Here is a 23244-nt window from a genome sequence, read left to right as displayed (position 1 = left end):
AAGGGAAGCTGAAAAGCTACATTACAAGCCATATTTTTGATTAGAAGAAAGCTATGATGTTTTCTCAAATTAGCATGTAAAGCAAATAATTTTGGTTTGGTATACTGCCCAACAAAAGCATGGATCATGGATGCCCACATCTGCCTTTTCTGCACCGCTGTTACTGGTAGCCTGTCTCCCCACACAGGCAGAGGAGGAGGGAGGAGAAAAGGAGGAATGCACGGAGCTGGTAACAGTGTTGGAGACATCATCTCTTGAAAACACAGCCCGAGGGACAGAAAATAAGCCAGCTGTGACCGGGACCTGCTGGCCTGGAGGGGGTGATCATTGGTTGCCCACTGTTACCTGCGCCTTGGAGGAATGGCTGAGGAAAGAGCAGCAGAGGGAAAAGTGAATTTTGCAGCAGCAGGCTTCAGGTAGGCAGGCAGGCAGTGACTGCCAGGACACAGTGCTGCGTGATGCAGGGCACCATCATTCAGCATGTGAGACTAAGAGGTGAAGTACTGCTGGTGGGTTAGTTAGCTTGTCTTCCTTTTATCCTCACCTGGTGCTCAGACTGAAGATGTGGAAGTAAACAGAAAAAAAGAAGCATTTGTTTGTAATTCCTACACATTTACATTTACAAAAAATCTGAAGAGGCATTCGTTACAGTTTTCTGTATCTTTCCTCTCAGCAGATCTGTTAAGGCTAAAAATACCCATGCATTGGGGGAGATAACACTAATATCTGCTGCAGACTTAGGCTTTTGTTTTTTTAACTAGCGGGAGAGATTCGTACAAGTTTTAACATGTATTGGGTAGCGCATATGAAGAGGAACTCTCACACAGATACTGGAAAGCTGTGAATTTCAAAGTAAATACTTAATAAAAGCAATAAGTGGCAAAATGTAATGTGTTCTTATATTTCTTAGCCTTGTTCCAATAGTTGTGTCTCCCTCTGATTCTGCCTTTGTCAAGCATTGGACAATAAAAGCTGTGGGCTTTTTCCTTGCTGGAAATGTTAGTTTCAGCTGTAATTGCAGGATTAGAAAGCTCACATGAATCCTAACTTAGGTGAAACTCTCCTTAATTTAGGCAGAAATTAAGCATTAATTAAAAACTGGCTTAAAAGAGTTAGGGTGTGGACCCAAGCCAAGCAAAATTCTTCCTTAGTTGATGCATATGGAAATTTTTGTGTCAGCTTTATTGGTTGAGAATTTCATCCATGGAGCTGTTCCTTCAAGGAGATATTTAGGTTTAAAGCTTTGGCTGAAATACACTGGTGTCACTTGGTTGGGATAGGTTAAAATACATGGACTTCTTCAGCTGAAGGTCTGAGCGTTTGTGTTGCGGTACTGAAAGTGGACCAAATGTTTATAGCTGTGCATTTTAACATGTGCTTAAACACATTCTAAATACTTTGCTAACATCAGGAACTCTCAACATGTGAAAGTTTCTATTTCAACTTCTATTTTTAAAAACAATTTAATTCTCATTTGGATACTTACAGAACAAAGTTTGCTTGAACCTGATTACCTATCTTTAGTGATCTGAATGGTCTCACCTAATAGAAAAACAACAACAAAGTGCATTTCTATTTTACTGAAAGGGTTATTTTAATATGCTTCTGAAATGCTGGCAGAAAAGCTGAAGTGTTCTTCAGGCTCAAGCTGTGTTTCTCACATCTAACCTGCAGATTTCTTTGGGTGATGGGGTTATCCAGCCACAGATGAAAACAAATTAAGTGTCTGATATTAAATACCTGAATCAGCTGTACCAGTTATGGAACTGTGTGTATAACAGAAATAGAAATCCTTAGGAGCTAGTAGAAGCAGGATGCCCTTGGTGCCTTTCACCTTGCAGGTAGGGATGAAGCTGCAGCACTTCTGATTCTGTAAAGGGCCCAGTTGCCTGGTCTGTACCAGTGGAGGTCAGCAATGTGACCATGCACATCGGCCTCAGAAAAGGAGAGGTTCTGGCCCCCATTCAGCATCTGCTGATACTTCTGAAGTACACAGAAGTGAGGAACTGGCAGAAGAAAATGTGGGAATGGCATTTAAACAAGATGGCATTCAAAACATGTACTATGGCTTTTTAGTATTAACAGTTGGGGTTTTTTTTTTCATAGAAGACTACTTAGGAGGGACAGTTAAAGGTTCTTAGGTTTAGAACTTGGGGATTTCCAGAGATGTCTGGAGGGGAAAAAAAAATAATATCTTTTTAGCTTTATGGTAGTACTCTGCATCTGATGCTTCTTTCCCAAACTGCAGTTCAGCCCACTAGACCTGCTGCTGCTGCTGTTCCTGACAGTCTCAGTGCTAAGTAACCATAAAATAAGGACATATGTAAGAAGTTCCCCCTTTTATCCTGGACAATATTAGTCTTCTTCACCTTTGCAGGATTGAAAAGCTTGAAAGAAGAAATAGTTTTCTGGAGTGCTGTTTTCAATGTTGGTTTTAGACTCCTGAATTCCCATTTCCATTAAAAGTGCCATTAACTTAGTATAGGAACATTGACTGGTACTGTGGCTATGACAGATCCCTTCTGTTCCTGGGCTTGCAGAGGTGTGGTAAGACAGCCCCACTGCTCAGCAGTGGGATGTGAGAAATGGCTCATTCCACAGCAGTGAATGTTGTCGGTGCTTCTGGGAGCATGGTGACTCACTCTTTACCCTTCCTTCCTCAACACTGAGATGTTTTATGGGAACAAAAACCATTTCTCTTTATCACTGAAATAATGCATGGGGCTGTTGGCTAAAGTAAGTAAAAATAGCTTGGCTGAATTTTTGGAGGAAAATAAATATTGTATGATGAAACTGTGGGTTTTGCTTAAATAACAAGACTACAAGCCATAGTTTCGGCTGGACGGGGATCCACCGAGCTCAGTGTCTTCAGTCGCCTCTCTGGCTGTGCCTGGCAGTGAAGGTGTAGGGAGAGGGTGTGAAAAATCAGAAGGGAATGAGGGAATGCACTGCTGTCCTCCCTTCTGGTGTGTGCCCTGACTCCCATCAGTCTGCAACTCCGAGTCCTCCTGTGCCAGAGATTGTATTGTCATCTTGGTGCTTAACAACCCTTGATATTGAGGTTATAGCCCATCTAACAGATGAGGAAGCCATTAGAAGTGTTGCCAATTACTTGCAAAAGGTTTATGATTGTTACATTTTTTTAGGCTTTTATTAATTTGGATTTCATTACCTGCCTAGAAGGCAACTTGTTAGTGTTATTTTTAGAATTGTCACTTATGTAAAAATAGGTGCACTTCTTCTTGTCAAGCCAGGGTGTATTGAAAGCATCCAAAAATGATTTCTGTTTGCTTGAGGTGGTGACCCACATGCGTGTTCAGAGCAGCGGTGTGAGATGCTCTCCTTTGCCACTGTGCAAGGGGAAGGGATGTTTCTGCTCCTTGAGAGTGGGTCATCTCAGGCACTGTGTGAGGATGTTCCCAAAGCTGTGTAACTTGATTAGGTTTCATTTTTATTTCTTTATTTGGCACCAGATCTGAAAGGCATCTTCTGCTCACACGCCGCCTGCAATGCCTAGATGTTGTTGTTGCTCAGGTGTCTGTAGGCACTGAGTGGGAGAGGAATGTGAGTGGCCCTTGGGGCCGATGTGGGGTGAGGGAGAGGAAGGTCCTGGTGTGGAGTGCCGAGGGTGGAGGTGCACTGAGCCTGCCTGCCTTACACTCTGGTGTCTGGTAAGCAACTCTCCTTTCTCTTCATTGACAAAAAGCACTAAGAAAATAAGAGGAAAATGTTATTGGCTGTTCTGCTCAGACAAGCAAGCCTTTTCTTTTAATGAGAGTGCATTTTGTTTGATCTGTGTTTTTTGGGGGGGAAATGATGAATTTCAGCCATTATGAAAACAAAAGCCATGGTTATTTGTAAGGATTGTTTTACAAGAAGCATATGTGTGCTTTATTATTCTTTTGCTTGAAGTGTGGGGATTGTTTTCAGTTGGGAGGTTGCATTAGAAGAATGTGAACTTCTGACTCACTGAGAAATAGAACATGTATTAGCGAAATTGTGAGGTTTCCTATTATGTTCTCATAACTTGAATTTCTCAGAATGGAAGGGATCTCTTTTGCCCTTAGTTAAAGAATGACTTTTACTGCCATTGAGAAAGACTGGATTCTTTTTCTAGAAAAACTTGTATTCCTTTCAATACACTTTACCCACTATTCTTCATTTCCCTTTCTCCTCTCCAGCATGGCAGTTTCTCTTTCTCAGTGTTCTGCCTGTGCAGCTCGTTCTCCAGCCGTATTTCTGTTTGATCTCTAAATTTTGACTTTTCAGTAATGATGTAGTTGGCACTACAGACCGAGGTATGGCTTAACATAGTGATCCCAGGAAGGGGTGGGCTCAGTTAATGGCATCTGAGGAATTCCAGCTTTTCTCTAGAAGAATCAAATGAGAAACATGAAATCAACATTGAATGCTTTATGATAAGCTTTTGCAAGGATATTAGAGAAAATAAATTAGTAGAGCTAACCCTTTGGTATAGTATTGCATGCAGTCACATTAATACAGTAGATCAAAACCAGAGACTACACTTCAGGAATTGCTGGCCTCTACCTTGCCATTCTGTGTGCAAGCTACATAATTGAATTAGATGTTTCTATTAAATCAGGTCTGTCTGAAAGATGGCGAAGAACCATGAGAAGATAATCTTCTAGATACTGACCTCCCCCCTACAGTGAAGCAAAATATTTCTTGCTGAGTGAAACAACTGTCTCATTTGAATTGAAAGGAAGCTTTCCCCTCTGCTTTTGATACAGGGAAAAAACTGGGGTAGGGGGCATTGTTTCGGGTTGACCTGACTTTTCTCTCTGGCCTATGAACCAAAACATAAACTGGTTCTGCAGTTCCAAGTATTGTCTGGACCACCTCATGGCATGGAATTAGGTGATGTGAACACCTTTATTTCAGTAGCGATTCCAGCTGTGGGGAAGCTGTCTCTTCATCTGCTGTAGAGACTGCAGGGGAAACCCAGCCATGGCCTACAGACCTCCTCTCGTCTGGCAAGCAGGAGTAGATGACTATCATGTAAGGGCATTATGGGGCTGGAAGAAATGTATCGGAGCAGTCACAGCTGGTCAACAGATGGAGAAATAAGGAACCATTCATGTTAAATGAGGATTCTGGCTACTGAAAATGAGCTGATGTTCATAATCAGGTGATTACAAGTGAGGAACTTACTGGGTTTGGAGATGGTTTTTTTCTTCCCCTTCTGTCTGGTGCAGATACTTCCACTGGCTGTGTTAGTGTAGAAGGTGAATCCAAATTGTGAATAAAGAACTGGAGGAACAAGTAATAAATGCTTTTCTTTGGTGAACCTAGACTCACAGACCTCCCAAAAGGCTAAATCTTTAATGTTAAAATTATAGGGGAGGTGTGTGGTGTATGGAGTTTTTAAGACTGTGGTAGCTGCATGTGGTTACTTCCCTTCTGAGATCTGAAGCATTCTGTGTGGTGGAGTTCAAAGCTCTGTCGATTAGAAAGCTGTAGCTAAAATTGGAAACTGAGCGCCAAAGGCTGGAGTGAGCCAGACATACCTTATAAAGAAGGACCCTCTCCATCTTGTTACTTCATTTCCTTGTCGTTTGAATTCAGCTAAACCCACATAGTTATACATTTTAAAAGCATATTTGTCTTTTGTGGGAGATGGAGTTGAGGAATTGGTAGCGGGAATGGTGAGTGAGTTTTGGAGCCCTGGAAATTGTGCTAAAGCAGAGCAATTTATTGCTTCTGAAATGAAAGTTTCGTGACATCTGATCCTCTTGTAAATTTTGCACTGGAGGATTCAGTGGTGGGGTGTAATTAACATTTAAATTGATCAGGCTCTTACATGGCAGCATTCCTCTGCCTGTCTGCAGACACTGCTACCTGAGACATTTCCCTGTGAGCGAATAGTTCTGGGGTGCTTTTATTCTTAGTGGGAGTCTCATCACTGCAGTCTGTGGAGATTGGAATGAATCACTGAGTGGTTACTCCTTAGTCATAGTGTTCTTGGAAGTGAACTGCTATCATTCCTGGAAATATCTGTTTTTCCTAAGACACAGACTCTACCATGAGAAAGTATTAAAGAGCCTTTGACCCCCTTGCTGCAGGTGCATCTGAAATAGGAGTGGGAAATCCTCCCCATCCCCAAGATGGTGCTAGTTCACATTTAAAAGTAACACGCAGGGGTGGAGAAGGATGTGTTGGAAGTTCATCCCGGTCATGGTGTTACTGGAATGTGAGGGATATTCTGGAAAAAATCAATCTCCCCTAAGACAACTGTAGACAATTTAATTGGTGATGACAAGGTATCCAAGAGCCATAGACTCCCTTGGTTCATATGAACTTGCAGATCTGATCAGAAGATGACGTGGATGCTCATTAGATAATTGATGCGCAGTGCGCACTACCTGCACAGGTCCACACTCACTTCCCCATCCCTAAGAGCACATTTGTTGGGTGCTAACTTGGGGAGAAGTACTGTGGGCACCGGGCCCCAGGTGCTCCAGCAGCATCCACAGACACTCACTCACATGTGCTGAGTGTGGGGAGGCATCCAGACCACACTGAAGCAACATGTGTTTTGGGGCATAGAGGTGTGAGGGGAATGCAGTGCAAACACAGCGGTTGCCAAAGGGTTGCTAAAGCCCTTGCTTTGGTACTGGTGGTCTTACCATGGTTTCTTGGTAGTTTGGAGTGCTGCCTTCTTGGCTGCTTGCTAAGTTGTTTGTTTTTTGATTCTTTATGGGGAAAACTACATTTTTATATACCTCTTCTCTCCACTCCCAGTTATAACTTACTTGATACAGTGCCATGTCTATTAAGCAAAACCATTTGTGACTTTTATATTCAGAAAGTGAATTGAATGAGAAAAGGGAAAAACTGACCTTTGGTTTGCCGAAAACGGTGGCTGTCTCAGCGGTACTCCTGTGTCAGCATGGATGCAAAACAAGCAGAGGTTGCGTTTCATTGCAGGTGAAGTAGGAAATATGATCCTTGGCACTGTTTGCAAAAATACAGGCAAATTACTGCAATGCCATTAAATGTCATTTAGAACACGTGTTCTCAATAAGAAATGGAGAATGGATTGGTACAAGGGGGATGGAGCAGCGATACCGACAAGCTCACTTCTCAGGATATTGCAGCTGTCAAGTTCTGACCAGTGAAAAAACCCCACGTCCCACCTCTGTCTTTTGCAGCTTCTGATGTACTAATTACCCTTCGCTCTTCCCTCCCTCTGAAACCAAGGAAGAAAGTTACATTATCCTTGCTGCTAGGTCATGTTTTAACTGGATGCCCCTATGATGGAAACACAACAGTTACTCCAAAAGATACGGTAATAAGCAAGGCAGCGGGTGGTCTCTCGTCATCTGAATTTCTAACTCTTTTCAAAGAGATTTCCCCATCTCAATACTAGGTTTGTTGGAGGCCTCAGGCTTAACAGAGGGTTAAGCATCTCTTGAAGGTGAGTCTTCAGTACGAGACAGGGATGATGTGGCAGGACCAAATACTGTTGCGATAACATAATCCTAACTGTTTAAAAAAAAAAAAAAAGTGATTAATCTATATGATATCATGGTTATGTAGTATGTTAGATATCTCTCCCCAGACCCTGGAATAAATCCAAGTAAGAACAAATTACTGAAAAAGCCTCCTATAAAGCAAAAGGAGAATGGCACTGCCATGCCCCACTGGCTAATACCCACATATTCATTTATACATGCTTTTTCTGAAGTCTTTCTACTAATTTTAAAATAATATAGCATTTCATCTTTTGTTTATTGTATCTACTTCCTCTTTTTTTTTTTTTAAATTACAACCCAGAATTTTACAATGTATATTGTATAATACCTTTATATTCTAAAATTGGTTTTGTGTCTTTTATAAATGTGATTTCACGTTGTTAGGAGAAATTCCATATGGAATCATTTTCTCAAGCTCAAAAATACTTAAACAAGATTGGAAGGTTTATTTATGTTACGTGTGCTCATTAAAAGTAGGCACAGCAAGAAAACCTAGAAGGTGTAAAAATCTGTGAGTTTCTATGGAGGACTTTCGTATCTTTTTAATTAAATCAGCTTGTTCTTAGAGATTCAAAAATTGTCGCTAGAAAATGTATCCATTCATTTTTTGCATCATCAAAGTGATATTATTTCTGTTCCCTATCAGCCTTTTCTTCTACAAAACTAGCACACACTGGGTGTGAACTATAATTTTCTGAAAAAAATTGAGACAAAGTAGGTTTTGATAAGAAACTCTGATTAATTTTTTATTCACATAGCATACTATTTGTTGGTTTTCAGATGTAATTTAAATTACACGTCATTAGGTGTACCCGTCATACTTCTGAAACAGGAGTTGGCTGAATAACTCTGCTCCCCCACCCATCCCCAGTTTATGCATTGCCTATACATTTATATATTAGTTTTTAAGTGCAAATGGGCTAGCAGCACTTATGGTGACATTGAAATATCTAGAACCTTTCTTTTCCTTTCAGAAAAATATCTCAAAGGCTTGTTGAGATGAACAGGAGTTTTCACAGATGACAGATTTCAGGGATTTATTGGGGCAGAAGGCACACAAAACAATAGATAATAGTAAAAATTCACTGATTATTTACTGGGTGGGTTGGATTTGTTATATATTCCGTTAAACGTTTATTAAAATCCTGTTAGTTTGCAAGGCAGAGGTATAAGCTGTCTGCCTAAAGAGGACTTAGCCATTAGCATTTTGTTCTTGACCTTTTCTGTCCATGAATTTCAGCTGTAATTGACTGTTTGGTGGATGCGATCCTGCATTTCAGTGACATTAGCCTCCCTTTGGGGGGTTCCTTTTTTTCTTGCATTCTGTATCTTTTAATTAGTTGACTGTAATTCTTCCAGGTTTTGGGCTGTGGGGTGTTTAATGGCTTTTGACACAAAGAGAAAGTGTTGAGAGATTATTTTCATTGGTAAATTCCTTCTCTGAGGTTGTATGTCTCACTTTCCCCATGCGAGACACACAAGGAACCTCAGTCAGAAAGTGGGTTTCTCTTGCTGGGGTGTTTCAGCAGAACCAGTGAATAATGCAGCAGAATTTTGCAAGGACGCAACAGCAAAACCACTACTTTACCTCACCAGCCTGCGGGCACCGCTTTTGTTGTGATCACAGCAGGTTTTGAGTGATGTATGCACAAAGGAAAAGGATAGAATGAACAGAAAGTAGTTTATGGCTTTCCTCAAAGGCACTTTTCTAACTAAAAAATATAAGCCTTGTGGTTTATATGGTTTTGAAATGTAACCACAGATATTGAGAACTGGAAAACATTTGATTTACCATCTCCTCCAATTTTGGTACCAGATTCAGGGCAGAGGAAATTTATTTTCAGAATGAAAAATGTTGAAAGGAAATACACTAATGTCAGAATTTTTACAACAGGAACATACTATTTGGAGAAACTATTAGATGAAGAAATTGAGGTCATTTGTGTCTTGATGGAGTGGATGCAGATGTGTCTTTTTGAGATCTCCACTGAAGTGCTATAACCTTGTTTTGGTGAAGCCTTGCCAGATATTTTATTGTCTGCAACCCCCTTTTTTTGGAGCTGTAAAGGATCAGTGTCAGACTGAGCACTTTTTCTTTGAGCTTGATCTAGGAACTGAATGGGATCAGCTGCCTGGGGCACGTCTCGGCCTCTCCACCATGGTAGACCTGGCCATCCTTGGCTGCTCATAGCTGGGAACAGAGAGCTGATGCTCTCCTTCTTGCCATGCTGCTTTTTAATGCTGTTTTAGATGGCCTTATTCTTGTTTTGTTTGTTTTGCTCATTGAATGACCCTTGCTAATAGCTGGATATCTCTCAGTATGTAGGAGTCTCTGCAGAATTTAACTTTTTGTGAGAAGTGTAGATTTTTGGGTGTTCTTAGTGTGACATATGAAGGCGTTTTTCTGGCCTCTGGGACCCATCCTTGCTTTTGCAGGCACTGTTCTGTTACTGTTTTAATACGTGTATCTTAGTAATTGCTGCTTCTTGCTCCTACTGCAGGGGCTGGAGGTCACTCCCAAATTTTCTTGTTCTTGTCATCTGAGTTGAGCCCAGATGCACTTATGGTTCAGTTATGACCATTTGATTTTCAGTTGCTTTACTTTGTTCTTCCTTCCCTTGTATTTCTTCTTGTCGTGGTTTAACCCCAGCCAGCAACTAAGCACCTCGCAGCCACTCACTCACTCCCCCCCATCCAGTGGGATGGGGGAGAAAATCAGGAAAAGAAGTAAAACTCCTGGGTTGAGATAAGAACGATTTAATAGAACAGAAAAGAAGAAACTAATAATGATAATGATAACACTAATAAAATGACAACAGTAGTAATAAAAGGATTGGAATGTACAAATGATGCACAGGGCAATTGCTCACCACCCGCCGACCGACACCCAGCCAGTCCCCGAGCCGCGATTCCCTGCCCCCCACTTCCCAGTTCCTAAACTAGATGGGACGGCACATGGTATGGAATACACTGTTGGCCAGTTTGGGTCAGGTGCCCTGGCTGGGCATGAGAAGCTGAAAAATCTTTGACTCTAGTCTAAACACTACTGAGCAACAACTGAAAACATCAGTGTTATCAACATTCTTCACATACTGAACTCAAAACATAGCACCGTACCAGCTACTAGGAAGACAGTTAACTCTATTCCAGCTGAAACCAGGACACTTCTTCTCTCCCTTTTGTGTTGAGCAATTGTCTGCTCTCCAGATTTATTCTGGAACGCTTATGAAACTTGTAAGGTCCTGTCCTTTTTCCTCGGATATCCTGGCATTAGTTTCCTGCTGTTTCTCTGGTTCCTTCTTGGATGTGGATAAGCAGGAACCTATCTGGTATTCCAATAGGAACATAACAGTACTGTTACTACTATATTATCCATGCCAAAGACAGTTATTTTTCACTCTTCAGGGGTGCCAGGAGAACCATGAGGGAGCTAGTCCCCCAAAGAGGTCCTGCAGGAGAAAGAAAAGAGGAATTGTTCATTTATTTCAGGAGCCAAAATGATGTGGACCTTCACATTTACATCTTCTGTCCTAGCTGGAGGGTGGCTAGATACAACAGCACAGGATCCAACGTGAACTGCAGCATCTGTCCGCTCTGGTGGGACTAGGCAAAAGCATAATGTTGCTTTGTTGTCTTGTTTATGTTTGGCTTTAGGAGAGACTGCTTGTCGGTTATCTTGTCATGTTTAGCCTCTCATTGCCTTTCATCCTTAGATACTTACAGGGCTTTACCAGGTGAGGAAGGAGACAGCACTGTTCTGACACCAGCGTACTGTGGTTAATATTTCAGTGTTTCCTCTCCTTGTTCAATCCCCATTCTGGAGAATTGAGTGGGAATTGCCTCTTCATTATGCGCAGACTGAATGGAGAGCAAACCCTTTTGGTCAGGTCATGCCAGGAGGTGGGTGGTTGCCCTTCCCATGGTTGACCTTCTCCCGTCCCAGCGGTTCGGCACTGGCTTTCACCGCAGCCTGGCTGGCCTGGCTGCCCGACAGCAGGGCTCGTCGTGGAAGTAACTACATTGTGGGTGCATTCACTTCCAGGGTTTGGGGAGGGGGGAGGTTGTTTCCTACTTAGCCATGCTTGCAGAGTGGCATGCTGGCAATGTGCTGAGTCGTTTGAAATTGACTGGAGAGATGGTTTTCATGTGTCTATGTATTGAAAAAATGGTGAGATCAGATTTCAGTTACAGGGAGGTAAGGTAGGAAAAAGTCACGTAAGAAAAGGGCTTGTTTTGTTAATTGAGGTTTAGAAAGCTTTTTAACAAGTGGAATTATTGGCTGTATCTGAAGTGAAACACTGCTTTCCTAACTGCTCTCATTTCCTGTATCATTCCGGCTTGTTCACTGCATTAATTACAGTTCAGATTTACAGTGTATTTAGTTACACACTGGGTTGCATTCTAATTTCTTTTCCTCTGTGTGTATAAATTTATTTGGGAGTCAAGCCAAGAGGAGAGTGTGTGTGTATGCGTGCACACACACATGGACTGAATTTGACTGTTAGTTGCTAATTTTGTGGGGAGGAGGGATCTGGATTTTCTTCTGTTTTGTTGTAAAAAGAGACTTTTCTTTTTCCAAAGGAGCAGCAGTAGCTGAGAACAGCTAGTGTTTGGAGATTTAAGATTTCAGAACAGCCAGAGATGAGAGAAAATATTATCTTATGAATTGTAAATGTGGCGTTTTTAATTTGGCTGGTGTTTCCCAGAGGTTAGTGAATAATGGGAATAATATCATTCTCTTGGCTCGACCACTAATCAGCTTGCTACTTAAAATATTTTATAAATGCAGTGCTTCAGAGTTTAGTTGGATGAGGTAGAGCTTTTCACAGTTGAAGTAGAATTTTGTGACCTGAAATATGAAGTGAGATGGGATACTAAGCAAGAAATCTAGCGTTTGGAAATGAGCTATTTATGAACTTTGGAATGCAGAAGGTGATTGAAAGGATGTTTCCTTTTCAGTTTAACATTTTTCTTTTGGCTTTATGAAAACATAAGAGGAGGTGAACTAAATATACAAGGAGTGTTTTTGGAGAACTAATTCAGATTTTTAAATTCATTCTTCACATTTAAACTGTTGATGCAGTAGAATAGTTTCATTCAGAATATTCTGAGTCATGGTTTTGTAAGTAAATAATTGCTAATCAAATAGAACCATATATCAAAAATGTTACTGCTTTTAAAATCAAATATTCCTAAACATTTGGTTCAGCAATACTGGGTATGGTGAATAATATTGGTATGATGAATGATAATAGACACAAAATAACAACTGAATGCAAGTTCTCAAATAACTAGGTGAAAAGTAAAAGAGAAACATTCCAAATAACCTTCTTTTGAAATGATTGATCACTTTTCGTTTTAGCCTTGCCACTAATCACAGCAGCATTTCATCTTTCCTCTTCCTCAAACACCATCTTGAGAAGTCAAGTCAGAGCCCACCCTGCTTCCAACCCTGCGTGGCTTGCCCTGCGCAGGCAGGCTTGGCTCTCCAGCACACAAAGACTGCCCTGCGCTTGGCAAGCAAATAGAGGCTGATCTTCCCATAAATTCACCTGCTCGCATCTTCCATCCACAGGTTGCAATGAGGTTAACACTTAAGAGCCATTTCATTAAAATTGAGTGTGTTGATAATCCTTTCCAGCTTGTGCAAGATGCTTACTCTTCTAGGACCATTTTGTTTTAATATTAAAAAGGGGGAGCGGTGAGGAGGGGACTGGTGGGGATGTATTTGATGCGTAGGAGCAGCATGATTTAGTTGTAAATGCACAAATACAGCTTTTCAGTATTTCAGCCCATGTGGGTGTTTAGTTAAAGCCATGCATGGATGATGTCTGTTATTTTGTGAGGATTTCAGAGTGAGGGATTTTCACACTTTAATCCTGACTGACAGTTGGAAGGTTGGTGGTTTCAAACACAGTGGCATGGACTAGCTGAGTTCTCTTCCGTGAAACAATGCACCAGTGTGTCTAGGCTGCCTGTACAGAGCCAATAAATCTGTTTTGTTTTGTTTTTCTCCCCCTTTTCTTTCTCTCCCTCTCTTTCTCTCTCTTCCCCCTCCTCCAGGCCAGGACCCACTCCTATTGCTGAAAACCCTTCAGCTTCTCTGGACAAAGAAAGAGATGAAGAAGGTAAGGCTGAGCCTCCCCTCCACGCTGCAGTTAATAACTGCATGCAGAGCATGTCCAGATGCAGAATGCTTAGGTCAGACCTGCAAGTCTTCATGATTGCTTTCAGTTCCAGCACACAGGGGAAGAGCCTATGCATTTGCAGCAAGAAGTGAAAAGAAAAGGTAGCTCTATGTGATGTGAAGCAGCTCAGGGGCTCATATAAAAGAGCTGAAGTTTACAGGGCTGAGTTACAGAGGGAAAAAATCAAAGTTGCTTTTGTTTTCTTCTAAACATTCTTTTTGTCCATTAAATGGAGGATAATTGGGTGAGGGGGAAGAATATTTCTAGTAGCTGAAAAATATGAGGGTTGAAGTCAGTAGAAGAGTGCTCTTTGCCAAGTGGAATGATATCAAAGCCTTCGTATTCAAAGTATTTTTACTATTTTTTCTGATTTGGTTTGGTTTTGCCTTTTAGAGTGGTGAATGCAATTTACACTGCCTGTCTAAAATTAGTGCTGTATTTTTATACAGCACCCTATGGGCCCTACGTGGAGATTTCTCATAGGGAGTAAAATATGCTTCATCTAAATTTGGGAGCTTGAAAACTAACAAAAACACTAGATGCATCAGCTTAGTGGTGAGTTTCCCATGTTTAAGTCTGCGTTGTTGAGACAGGTTCATAGCCGAGATGTTTTTTTCTAAAAGACCCAAAAACCTGCAGCTTACCACATAGCCACAGGGAATGTGTCCTGTGTAAAATGGCCAGCGTGGCTGAGTACCTTGGTGTATGTGCTCCATCCTAGGTGTCTGGAGTGTTTAGTCATTGTCCTTGTCTGCTGCACTTAGACTTTCCATTACTGATAGTCTGTGGTTCCCAGCCGGAATAATTAAACAACTGGAAACACAGTGTGAGAGGTGCCTTTCCAAATGGTCAGTCACCGACATAGACTTGAGCTCAGCAACTCTGAAGCCTTGAGCTTTCTATCAAGTTTTGTTAGAGTTGGAGGAAAAAAAATATTATTTGTTAGGTCTTGAGGGCAGTTAATCCCACAAAACAACAGTAGGAAAGAGTAATCATCAAAATCTCTGTGCTGTGTACCCTGGGATGTGCGTGGATTGTGAAGAAAAATGCTCTGAAAAAGACAAAGCCTCCCATCGACGTGTCCTTGGGCAGAGAGCACCTCAGCTTTCCTGCTGAGGGTGGAAAAGCTTGAGGATCCCCATGAGTCACACTTGCAGCTCCACTTACTCAGTTTGTTTCTGGAACGGTCATCCCAGTGAGACGCATGGTTTTGCAGAGCGTGCAGGCTGCAGCTCCCTGGTGGGGCAGGTCTGTCCCCCTCGGGCTCAGCCTTCAGGCAGCACCGCGTGGCTGCGGGCATGGGCAGAAGCATGTTTCTGAACCTGGAGGATGTGTTTCTGAACCATGAGGAAAGCCTTTTGGAGAGATGAGGAGGGCTATGGTGGGACCAGGCGGTGGCACAGCAGCAGCTCCCTCTAAGGTGGGGAGCAGAGCATGAATGCCCCCAATGGTTTCTGACATGTGCTTGTCACTCTGTCACTGAGACGGGCTAATCCATGCTCAGGGCATCACCACCCTTCAGACATGCAGTGCACCCACAGCAAGTGTTGATGCTTTTTTCGGGGGCAGCTGCTGCCCTGCCCTGTGCTGCTGCTTACATCCAACTGTCCAGTTCAAATAAATGAGGGAAGTTGCCTTAAATACAGCTCAGTCTGCTCCATTGACATTTAAATGGCAGTGAGCTTCTTTGCCTTTTGCTGTGTGTGAATGTAAGTCAGTACTGTTTATTAACTTGTGTGAATCAGCCCGTTGGTCTCAAATTAGTGACCATGAATAGAAGGGGGGTATCTGTCCATGGCGTGACCTCAGTTCTGGAACATGGTTATAAGTAGTGGTCATTTCCTACATAGGAAAGGCAGTTTTGGAATAACCAAGAGGCATCAGCAGACTGCCCTGAGCTGTGTAACTAGAAATAAGGGACCAAAACTGAATGAAGGAGTATGTAGTTTGAGCATCAGCAAAATTTTCCTATTCCCATGATCTGTCAGGCTGTAGAAATCCCCCAAGGAGCATTCCCTGCCATGGGAATCAATTGAAATGGAAATGGCAATTACACGTTTGAGAGGAATCCTTCTCTGGCAGAGAGAGGAGCCAGGCAGCACAGCACTCTTTCCTCTCTGATTTAGGTGTCTCATGCCTTTTTTTTTCTGTGTTTTTTTTCCCCTCAAACTATATGTACCATAGTTGAAGTCTTCAGATTGCTAGGAAGTTTTGAAGAAGGCTTCTCCCCTGCTTGTCAAAGTCTAGCTGCTACAAAGTCAAGACAGTCTAGATAACAACAGTTAGTGCTCCCGGCAGTTGTGTTGGTGTTTGGAGATGCTCTGCCTGTGAAAGCAGGCTTGTGCTCTTGCAGGACCTGGTGTCTGCTAGAGCCCATCCTGCCAAAGCCTGGGCTCTGACTCCAGCCCGAGGAGGAGCTGAGCGGTGTGGTGAAAGCTCTTGTTGAGTCTAAATCTGCTGAAGTGGGGCTTTGGGCGGGGGGGGAGAAAAAAAGAAGAGAGGCCATTTATAAACAGTGCAATTTAGTTGGCGAGTTGCTTTGTTTTCCTTTGGCTGTTGTGTTGGATATTTGTGGTTGGATAAGAGCTTGCCTTTTCCTTCTGCTGAATCTCACAGTGAAGTTGGAGCCCTATGTTTAACATCGCAAATTCTTTTCACAGGGAAAATACTTACAGGGAGAAATCTGTTATCTAAAGTCACATCTTTGTTAGTCACCAGCTTTTTCATACTGCATTTGATAATCTAGTGAGAAAGAAACAGTTTCTGTCATAAACGATAGGTTTTGTGGTTTTTCCAGACATGAAAGACACTATGGAAAATAACTGTCTTCCAGTAAATATTGTCCATGAATAAAAAAGAAGAAATTCATTGGCAAATTTTCTGTAGATTTTCTTTTGTTTTCCATGTCGTTCTTCAAACTTTATGTTGTTTCCATTGGAAGCTATGGCTGGGGCCGTCGTGTACAGTAAATTACAAGTGCTGGCTGCAGGCGGGAATGAGCATCTTTTGGATTTTGCTTTTTAGCCAGAAAAGAAAGAGAGCAGCTGCTCCTAGTGATTTCTTGTTTTCTGTCTCTGCTTTTGCCTTGCTCCATGCCAGTACATGTACCATGCGGTGAAAGGTCCTGTGTGGGTACTGAAGGATGCCACTTCCTCACCCTGCCAACCCTCTGAGCTCCTTGGAAACTACTTCTAATGTAAACATTATAAAGATATTGCTCAGTACTGCTAATTTATCACTTCTACCAGATGGGTAGTAAGTAGCCTATTAACATTCACAAAGTGAGTATCCAATTCCTTCACATTTCTAAACACATCACCCTGGGATTCCTCAGATTTATGGCATGGAGTTTTCCCATGTTCCAAGTCCCTTCGTATGGCCTTTAGACTTGCGGAGGTGTGCCGTGCCTGATGTGCAGTGGCAATAGGTAGTCGGCAGAAAATACACTGCTCAGGTAGGTTTGGAGGAAAGGAGCATAGATTTGCAGGGTGGTAATCTGACAGAGTTTGAACTCTGATTTCTTTCTTTTTAATCTTGTGTGTAAAATGCAAACTATTTTGATACTCCCAAATATTCCTGTTATGTTGAGGAGCATTATGCCATTGTGGCTAAAGTGTGTATAAGGTCAAACATGAAAGCTTGTGGTACAAGAATGAGGAGGAGGGGTTTATATGCCTTATTACTTGTAGGTCTGTTAGAAGATGAGCAGGTTTTTGAGCCCAGTTATCTACCTTCAATATTGCCATTTTCCTAATAACACCCCTTTCTCCAACTCACTTCTTTTCTCCCCCTCCCCCAAATCCCAAGTCCCTTTGTCTGCCCCACAGAACAACTTCTCTGTCTTTATGGGATAATTAGTGTGGACAATTGCTGCTTTTCCCATTGGGTTTGAGGTGCAGTGAGCCATGAAGGAATCTGTAATGACATGAAAAGTCACTGGAGGCGCGGATGGTGGCTGAATAGCAACAGTTACCTCTCTGAATAGATTAAATTAAAAAAAATAAAGCTTTGTGTTCATCTGGGGGAAGGGAGGATTCACTAATCTCTTTGTACATGACAATGTGGTTTTGTATCTCAGCAGCTCAAGGAAGAAATCAGGCGGGGCTTTGCAGGACTGGAGGACCCATTGGCAGGACTCCTGGACATGCTGGAGAGCAGCAGTGATTGGAAGGGGAAAGGGCATTCCCTCGGGTATTACATCACCACTGAGTTGCAGCTTTGGATAAAAGAGCATCCTGCTGTTCAACAGGTTAGAAAAAGAGAGAGCAAGAGAGCCCAGAGAAAGGAGAGGGCAATTGATTTTAATGTCCCTCAAGTGTCCCCAATTTCACTTTATTCCATTGTCCTGGGTCTTCTCTATAGTCTCATACAAACACGGTGTGACGAGGTGTGAAATTCGTAGTTATCTGTTGTATGCTGGCCTGAAAATGAAATAATACTGGAAGCTGTGATGCGAGAGCTCTGTTTCCCCTTCCAAGCTGGGATTTCCATCTTTCCAGATCAAACCACTTTGATCAAACATTGATCTTGCAGCCTTTGCCGGGCTGGAGGCTTTCCCACTGGAACTCACATCCCTGCTGTCAGGATAAAACCAATTGCAGTAATCTACTCTGCATATTCTTCCAGTTCTGCAAATAGAAGCCAGTTACTGTACGATTGCTTAACTCCTGCCATATGGTGGGGAGCTTTTATCATCGGGAATGCAGAAAATGGTAACAGTATGACTTTTCAGCATTTGAATGATTAGCTTTGTAACATTGGGTCATCAGATTATACATCCTAATGTTTACCATTCTTTATGCTGCCTTATATTCTGACCTACTGATTTTCTCTTTTTTGTATGCTTTTGGCTCTGAAATGCAAGATACTTTTATATTTGTGTTGTTTCATTTCCCGTTTTTCCAAATGGCTCTTTTTAGCTGTTGAGCTCTGCCATTACAGTATCTGCAAAGTGCAGTGAAGTGCTACTGGCACTGAAATTCCTATGTCATAAGAGAATGATTATGTGGGAACACAAGGATTAATACACGTATCTGTGCATGTTTTGATGATGCTTTTGCTTTTCCTGCCCTTCTTGCACCCAGGAGCAAGCCTGAGAATGAACATTGAATTCTTATGCCTGATAGGTGAGATCTCCCTTGAGGGGAGTTGCTGGATCAAAGATTTTCTGCTGGGAACTAGAGGGGAGAATTTCTAAATAGCTGTGTTAGTAAAAGAGGGCATTTTTCCAGTTTCATATTTTACTTTTGCACAAGGCCATATGCCTTTTCCAGAATTATCCCGCAAACATTTAATGTTTTTTAATTGGAAGCTGTGAAAAAAATGTGTATCATATTGTTCTGATTTCTGCTTGCAGACTCCATGGGGAAATTGGAGAATCCCTTCCCAGGGAATTGGCTTATTCCACTGTTCAAACAAGCTGCATTTTCAACTGCCATTGAATTGTAGCCATCTTTACTAAATCTGTGTTTGATTTTTTTTTAATTTTTTTTTTTTAAGTCTGGCATCAAGCTGAAGAAGCTGCAGGCCCGTGTACTCAGAATACTAGCCCACTGCCCAGCTAATCTTCTTGACCCTCTGATTAGCATTTACCAGCTCCATACAGCAGACCGGAACTATTTGCTTGGACATGTCAGTCATCTTTATCACAAGGGCGATTACAAAGAGGTGGGTCATGTCTTTCAAATAAATTTACCTACCCAGCTCCCTAGTTCTCTGTTAAAGTCTGTGTCCTTTTTTGGATGCATTTCAATGTGAATTCCGTTTCATCACAGCAGCTGCACACTGTGAATGGTACAGCTTAGCATGGTCTTCCCATGTACATGAGTAGGCTGTGTTCAACCTCATTTTTTCTAATGGTTGAGTACAGAATGCTAGTGAATCCTTCCTCCACCCCTTTTTTGACCTTTGAAAGTAATAGGTTAATAGGGTTTAATTTGGAGAATTTAAGGGGATGGTTGTGTTCTTTTTTGTTTTCCTTGTCCTTGGCAAGAAAAGAAGGGATTTTAGTAGTTGGTCATAGACCTGCTGTGCTACCTCCAATCTGCCTGCAGAGAGGAGGGGCTGGAAAATCTCTCTGTTCCCACATGATTACCCTAACCAAAGGGTTCCAGTTTGAGGAGTTTCGAAGCCTCTTTACCATTGAGGCTCATATTCAAAATGTGTTACTACTCATGTATTTGAGTTTGAGTGGCTGACACTGGCAGGAGTTCACCAAAACCAGAATTTGGCATGTTTTACCCTGTGGTTTAGAGTACTTGCAGCATCTCTGGCATCACCATGATGTCTTGGTAGCCTTGCAAGTGTTCTCATGAGCAAACTACAATACTGTTAATGCTTTAAAAGGCAAAAACCATAGGTTTGTTTTTCTCAAAGGAAGATGGTTCACTTTGATGGTGTAGAACAGCTTGACCTTATTTAGCAAAAGAAAAAAAATCAAATAGCATTTTTAAAATCCTGTTCTTCAGCAAAGCCAAGTTCCCAAGTGAGATCGTGGAATTCCATTCTTGTTGATTTCTTTGAATACTGAAACAAGGATATTTCACATTTTATCAGAAGTTCACAGGTAGCTGCTTGAAACTTACTCTTTAGCTCAATAAGTTTTTGAACATGAGTGTTTGAAAATCCTAAAAGAAACGTAGTATTTGACTATATTCAAGTGTGATTTTTAAGGTCATGGCTCTGAAGTTATTTATTGTTTTCATTAGAAATGCAGTTCTTTCTAGATCTGGTTTTGGAAAGCTCTGAATTTTTTTTTTTTGGTGGAATTGTTTTGCTGTTCTTTCTTCCACAGAAAAGCTCATTTACTAGTCATTCCCAGTGTGAAGAACAGGAAACCTCAACTGTTGCTTACCCTCAGCCATAACTTTCTTCTAGTTTTGTTTTGTTGCCAGAAGGATGAATAGAATTATCTTCAAGAATAACAGGAAATCTTTTACTGTCCTTGGGGACTGATCATACCTAAGTTCACAGCAACTAACCCCCAAAACCATGGAACTAGGGCTCTGAGGACTTGTAGTGGGCTGTGGTGTGTCTGTTCGTCCTGCTCTTCCCCATCTGAGAGATGGGGCAGTAAAGCAGATTCACATGTGGGATTTTTAGCTCCTCTGTCTGTCACCAGAAAAGACAGAAATCCTTATAAATCCTTGCTGTCATTATTTATTTTCTTGCTGTATTTACAACAAGACACCAGGCATTTATTCTAGAGCACGTTATTCCTTCGCCTGTTTTAATGCAGTTCCTACTGTGGTGTGCGAGCCATGAAGGTCCCCAGCTTTGCCCCATGGGTTAAGGCTCCTTTCCCTCACGGAGCTTTTGGAAAAAGATTTCTTCAGAAAATGAGATCCCGGAGGTCCCTGGGGACAGCCATGGTGGTTACTTGTTTCTGAACCACATCTGGCCCTCCCCGTACGCCTTGTTTTAGTAGAGCTGGTCAAAAGCTGAACCAGGTTGTGAATCGCAGCAGGCGGGAGTTTTGCAGTGAGCTGCTGGGAGGGCCGCCTGAGGGGGGCAGGGCGCAGGTGTCCTGGGGGCCACAGGAAAACCATCACCTGTGCACAGGCGATGGTGGGGTTGGGGGAAGATAACTTTATTCTGATTTAGCAGTATAAAATAGTCGCTGTGGTGAGGAGGCACCTGATGGGGAGCGCTGGCCAGCGGATGGCACTAGTGCTCCCATGATGCAGAGAAACAAGCTGATACTGTGAGAGTTAAAGGAAAAAGCAGGGACATGTAAGTGGGTTTTTGAGGTGTCTGGCCTGTTTGGGGTTTTTATCCGTTCTTTTGTGAATGGAGATCACAGCTGCTGGAGGAGTATGGCAGCATGGGGCCGTGCAGAGCGCTCTGGAGCTGTGCAGGGGGCTCCCGGGTCTGCTTTTCATGGCCCACATGGCATGAAGAGGCAGAAGGGTTTCACGTTCCCGCTCAGGTAGTTTCAGGTGAGATGCAGCGGCTTTGTCCCCTTCCCAGACACCCTCTGAAGCTGCAGGCCGTGGCTCCACGCGGTCCTTGACCCAGGCTGTCGGGCCGTGCCGGAGCCTGGTCGGGCTGCCGGGTGGACGGCTTTGTGGGAAGGGCGATGGCTGCCGGTGGGGCCGGGACAATGCGGGGATTCAGCAGACCGGGGGTAATGCAGTGCGAGCGAGTCTGTGAGAGGCCCTGAATAGGCCAGGCTGTGCTTGAGAAGAATGAGGGATAGGCAGAAGGCAAGCTAGTGTTTCATGGTCATCTTATGTTACACTTCAGCCTTTCAAAGAGTGTCTGGGGCTGGTTGAATGAACCTCTCTTGCACTGCGAATGCAGGAGCCTAAAGACAAAGGGGACTCTTGTCACTCGCAGGCCCCTTTCGGGAATAAAAGCCATTGTCACATGAACAGGGGCAGTCTGGCAGGCTCTGCATGCTTCAGTGCCCCATGATATCGCTAAGTCTCAGCAGAAATCACATTCAGGGCCCTGTCAGCTTTGATTAGCGGGGTCTCATGACTTAATGTGCTGCGATATTTCATGTCTAAGGGTGGCGGCTGTCTTTCTGTGGGATGAATGCCCTCTATTGTCCACTGAGTTATTTTATTTACATTTTTTTAAACAGCTTATAAAGGTAAAAAGATAGCTGTGCTTAAAGAAAAAAATCAAATTCCTTTGCTTCTGGATCAGTAGTGAGTGCTGCTCGGGTCAGATACAGTGAAACTTGTTTTCACAGTCAGCATCAAAGTTCTCGTCTTGTTTAACAGCTTTATAGTAAATTCTGAACAGGTGGCAGTGGAGCTGGGTTTAGGAAGGAAACAATAAATAATCTTTTTAGCCTCTGACAACCAGAAATATTCTTGGGCCTGAGAGAGCTCCCACTCCAACTTCTCTGTATTGGTGACTAGCAGCATTTTTCTCCCCTTCATCAGTTTGGTTCTTAGACAAGACTATTGGACTAAGCTATTAGTGGGACAGGGAGTATTTAATTTTTAACAGGTTTTTTTTATTGTTGTCCACCCAGATTTATCTATTTATAAAAGTAGAGTATATTTTTTCTGCTAAAGTTTCATCCGTTAATTTCTACAAATAATGAAAGTTTATTCTATATGTTAAATTCAGTTAATATTTGCTCTTTCAATTAAGATAATGTGGATTATCTATTAAAATTCAGTTGATAAAATTTGTCATAAAATAAGTTGGAGTACCCAGAGAAAAAGCTCTGGGGACACAGAATTCAAAGTTTTTGTCAGCAATACATACTACTCCAGAAGTAATTTGATAATTTGGTAGAAAGGGTGGTTGACCAAACTTAAAGGAATACAAATATGCTAAGGTGTAGAAAAGCATAGTTCAATCACCTACATGACCTTTGATTTTCAGTGTAGTGACGTTTTGAACACCGATTCGGGGATGTTATTGTTTGTAGTCCTACTTCATACATGGTGCTTGAGTACACATGGTGTATTTTTGCAAATCTGTCAATACAGATCACTGTTAAGATTGATTGACCACATCAATGGATATTCAGATTTTGGATTCTTCACTCTGACTTTTTTGAGTTGTTCTCAGGACAATGAAAATGTCTCTGATATTGC

The 23244-nt window shown here is 42.2% G+C and overlaps 1 protein-coding gene across 1 annotated transcript in view; it reads left to right on the top strand.

The window, feature by feature from the left end:
• The window catches only part of EXD3 (exonuclease 3'-5' domain containing 3), a 229345-nt gene that overhangs the window by 13302 nt on the left and 192799 nt on the right, over nt 1-23244 (top strand). The window contains exons 2-4 of the mRNA XM_010564648.1: nt 13560-13624; nt 17763-17933; nt 19184-19351. Of these exons, the coding sequence (XP_010562950.1) occupies nt 13560-13624; nt 17763-17933; nt 19184-19351 (404 nt within the window). The remainder of the gene's footprint in view (nt 1-13559; nt 13625-17762; nt 17934-19183; nt 19352-23244) is intronic.

The sequence above is a fragment of the Haliaeetus leucocephalus genome, unplaced genomic scaffold (assembly GCF_000737465.1).
Source record: "Haliaeetus leucocephalus isolate CR32 unplaced genomic scaffold, Haliaeetus_leucocephalus-4.0 Scaffold183, whole genome shotgun sequence".
Classification (NCBI taxonomy): Eukaryota; Metazoa; Chordata; class Aves; order Accipitriformes; family Accipitridae; genus Haliaeetus; species Haliaeetus leucocephalus.
Note: the sequence above shows the minus strand (reverse complement) of the source record. Positions and strands in the feature narration are given on the sequence as shown.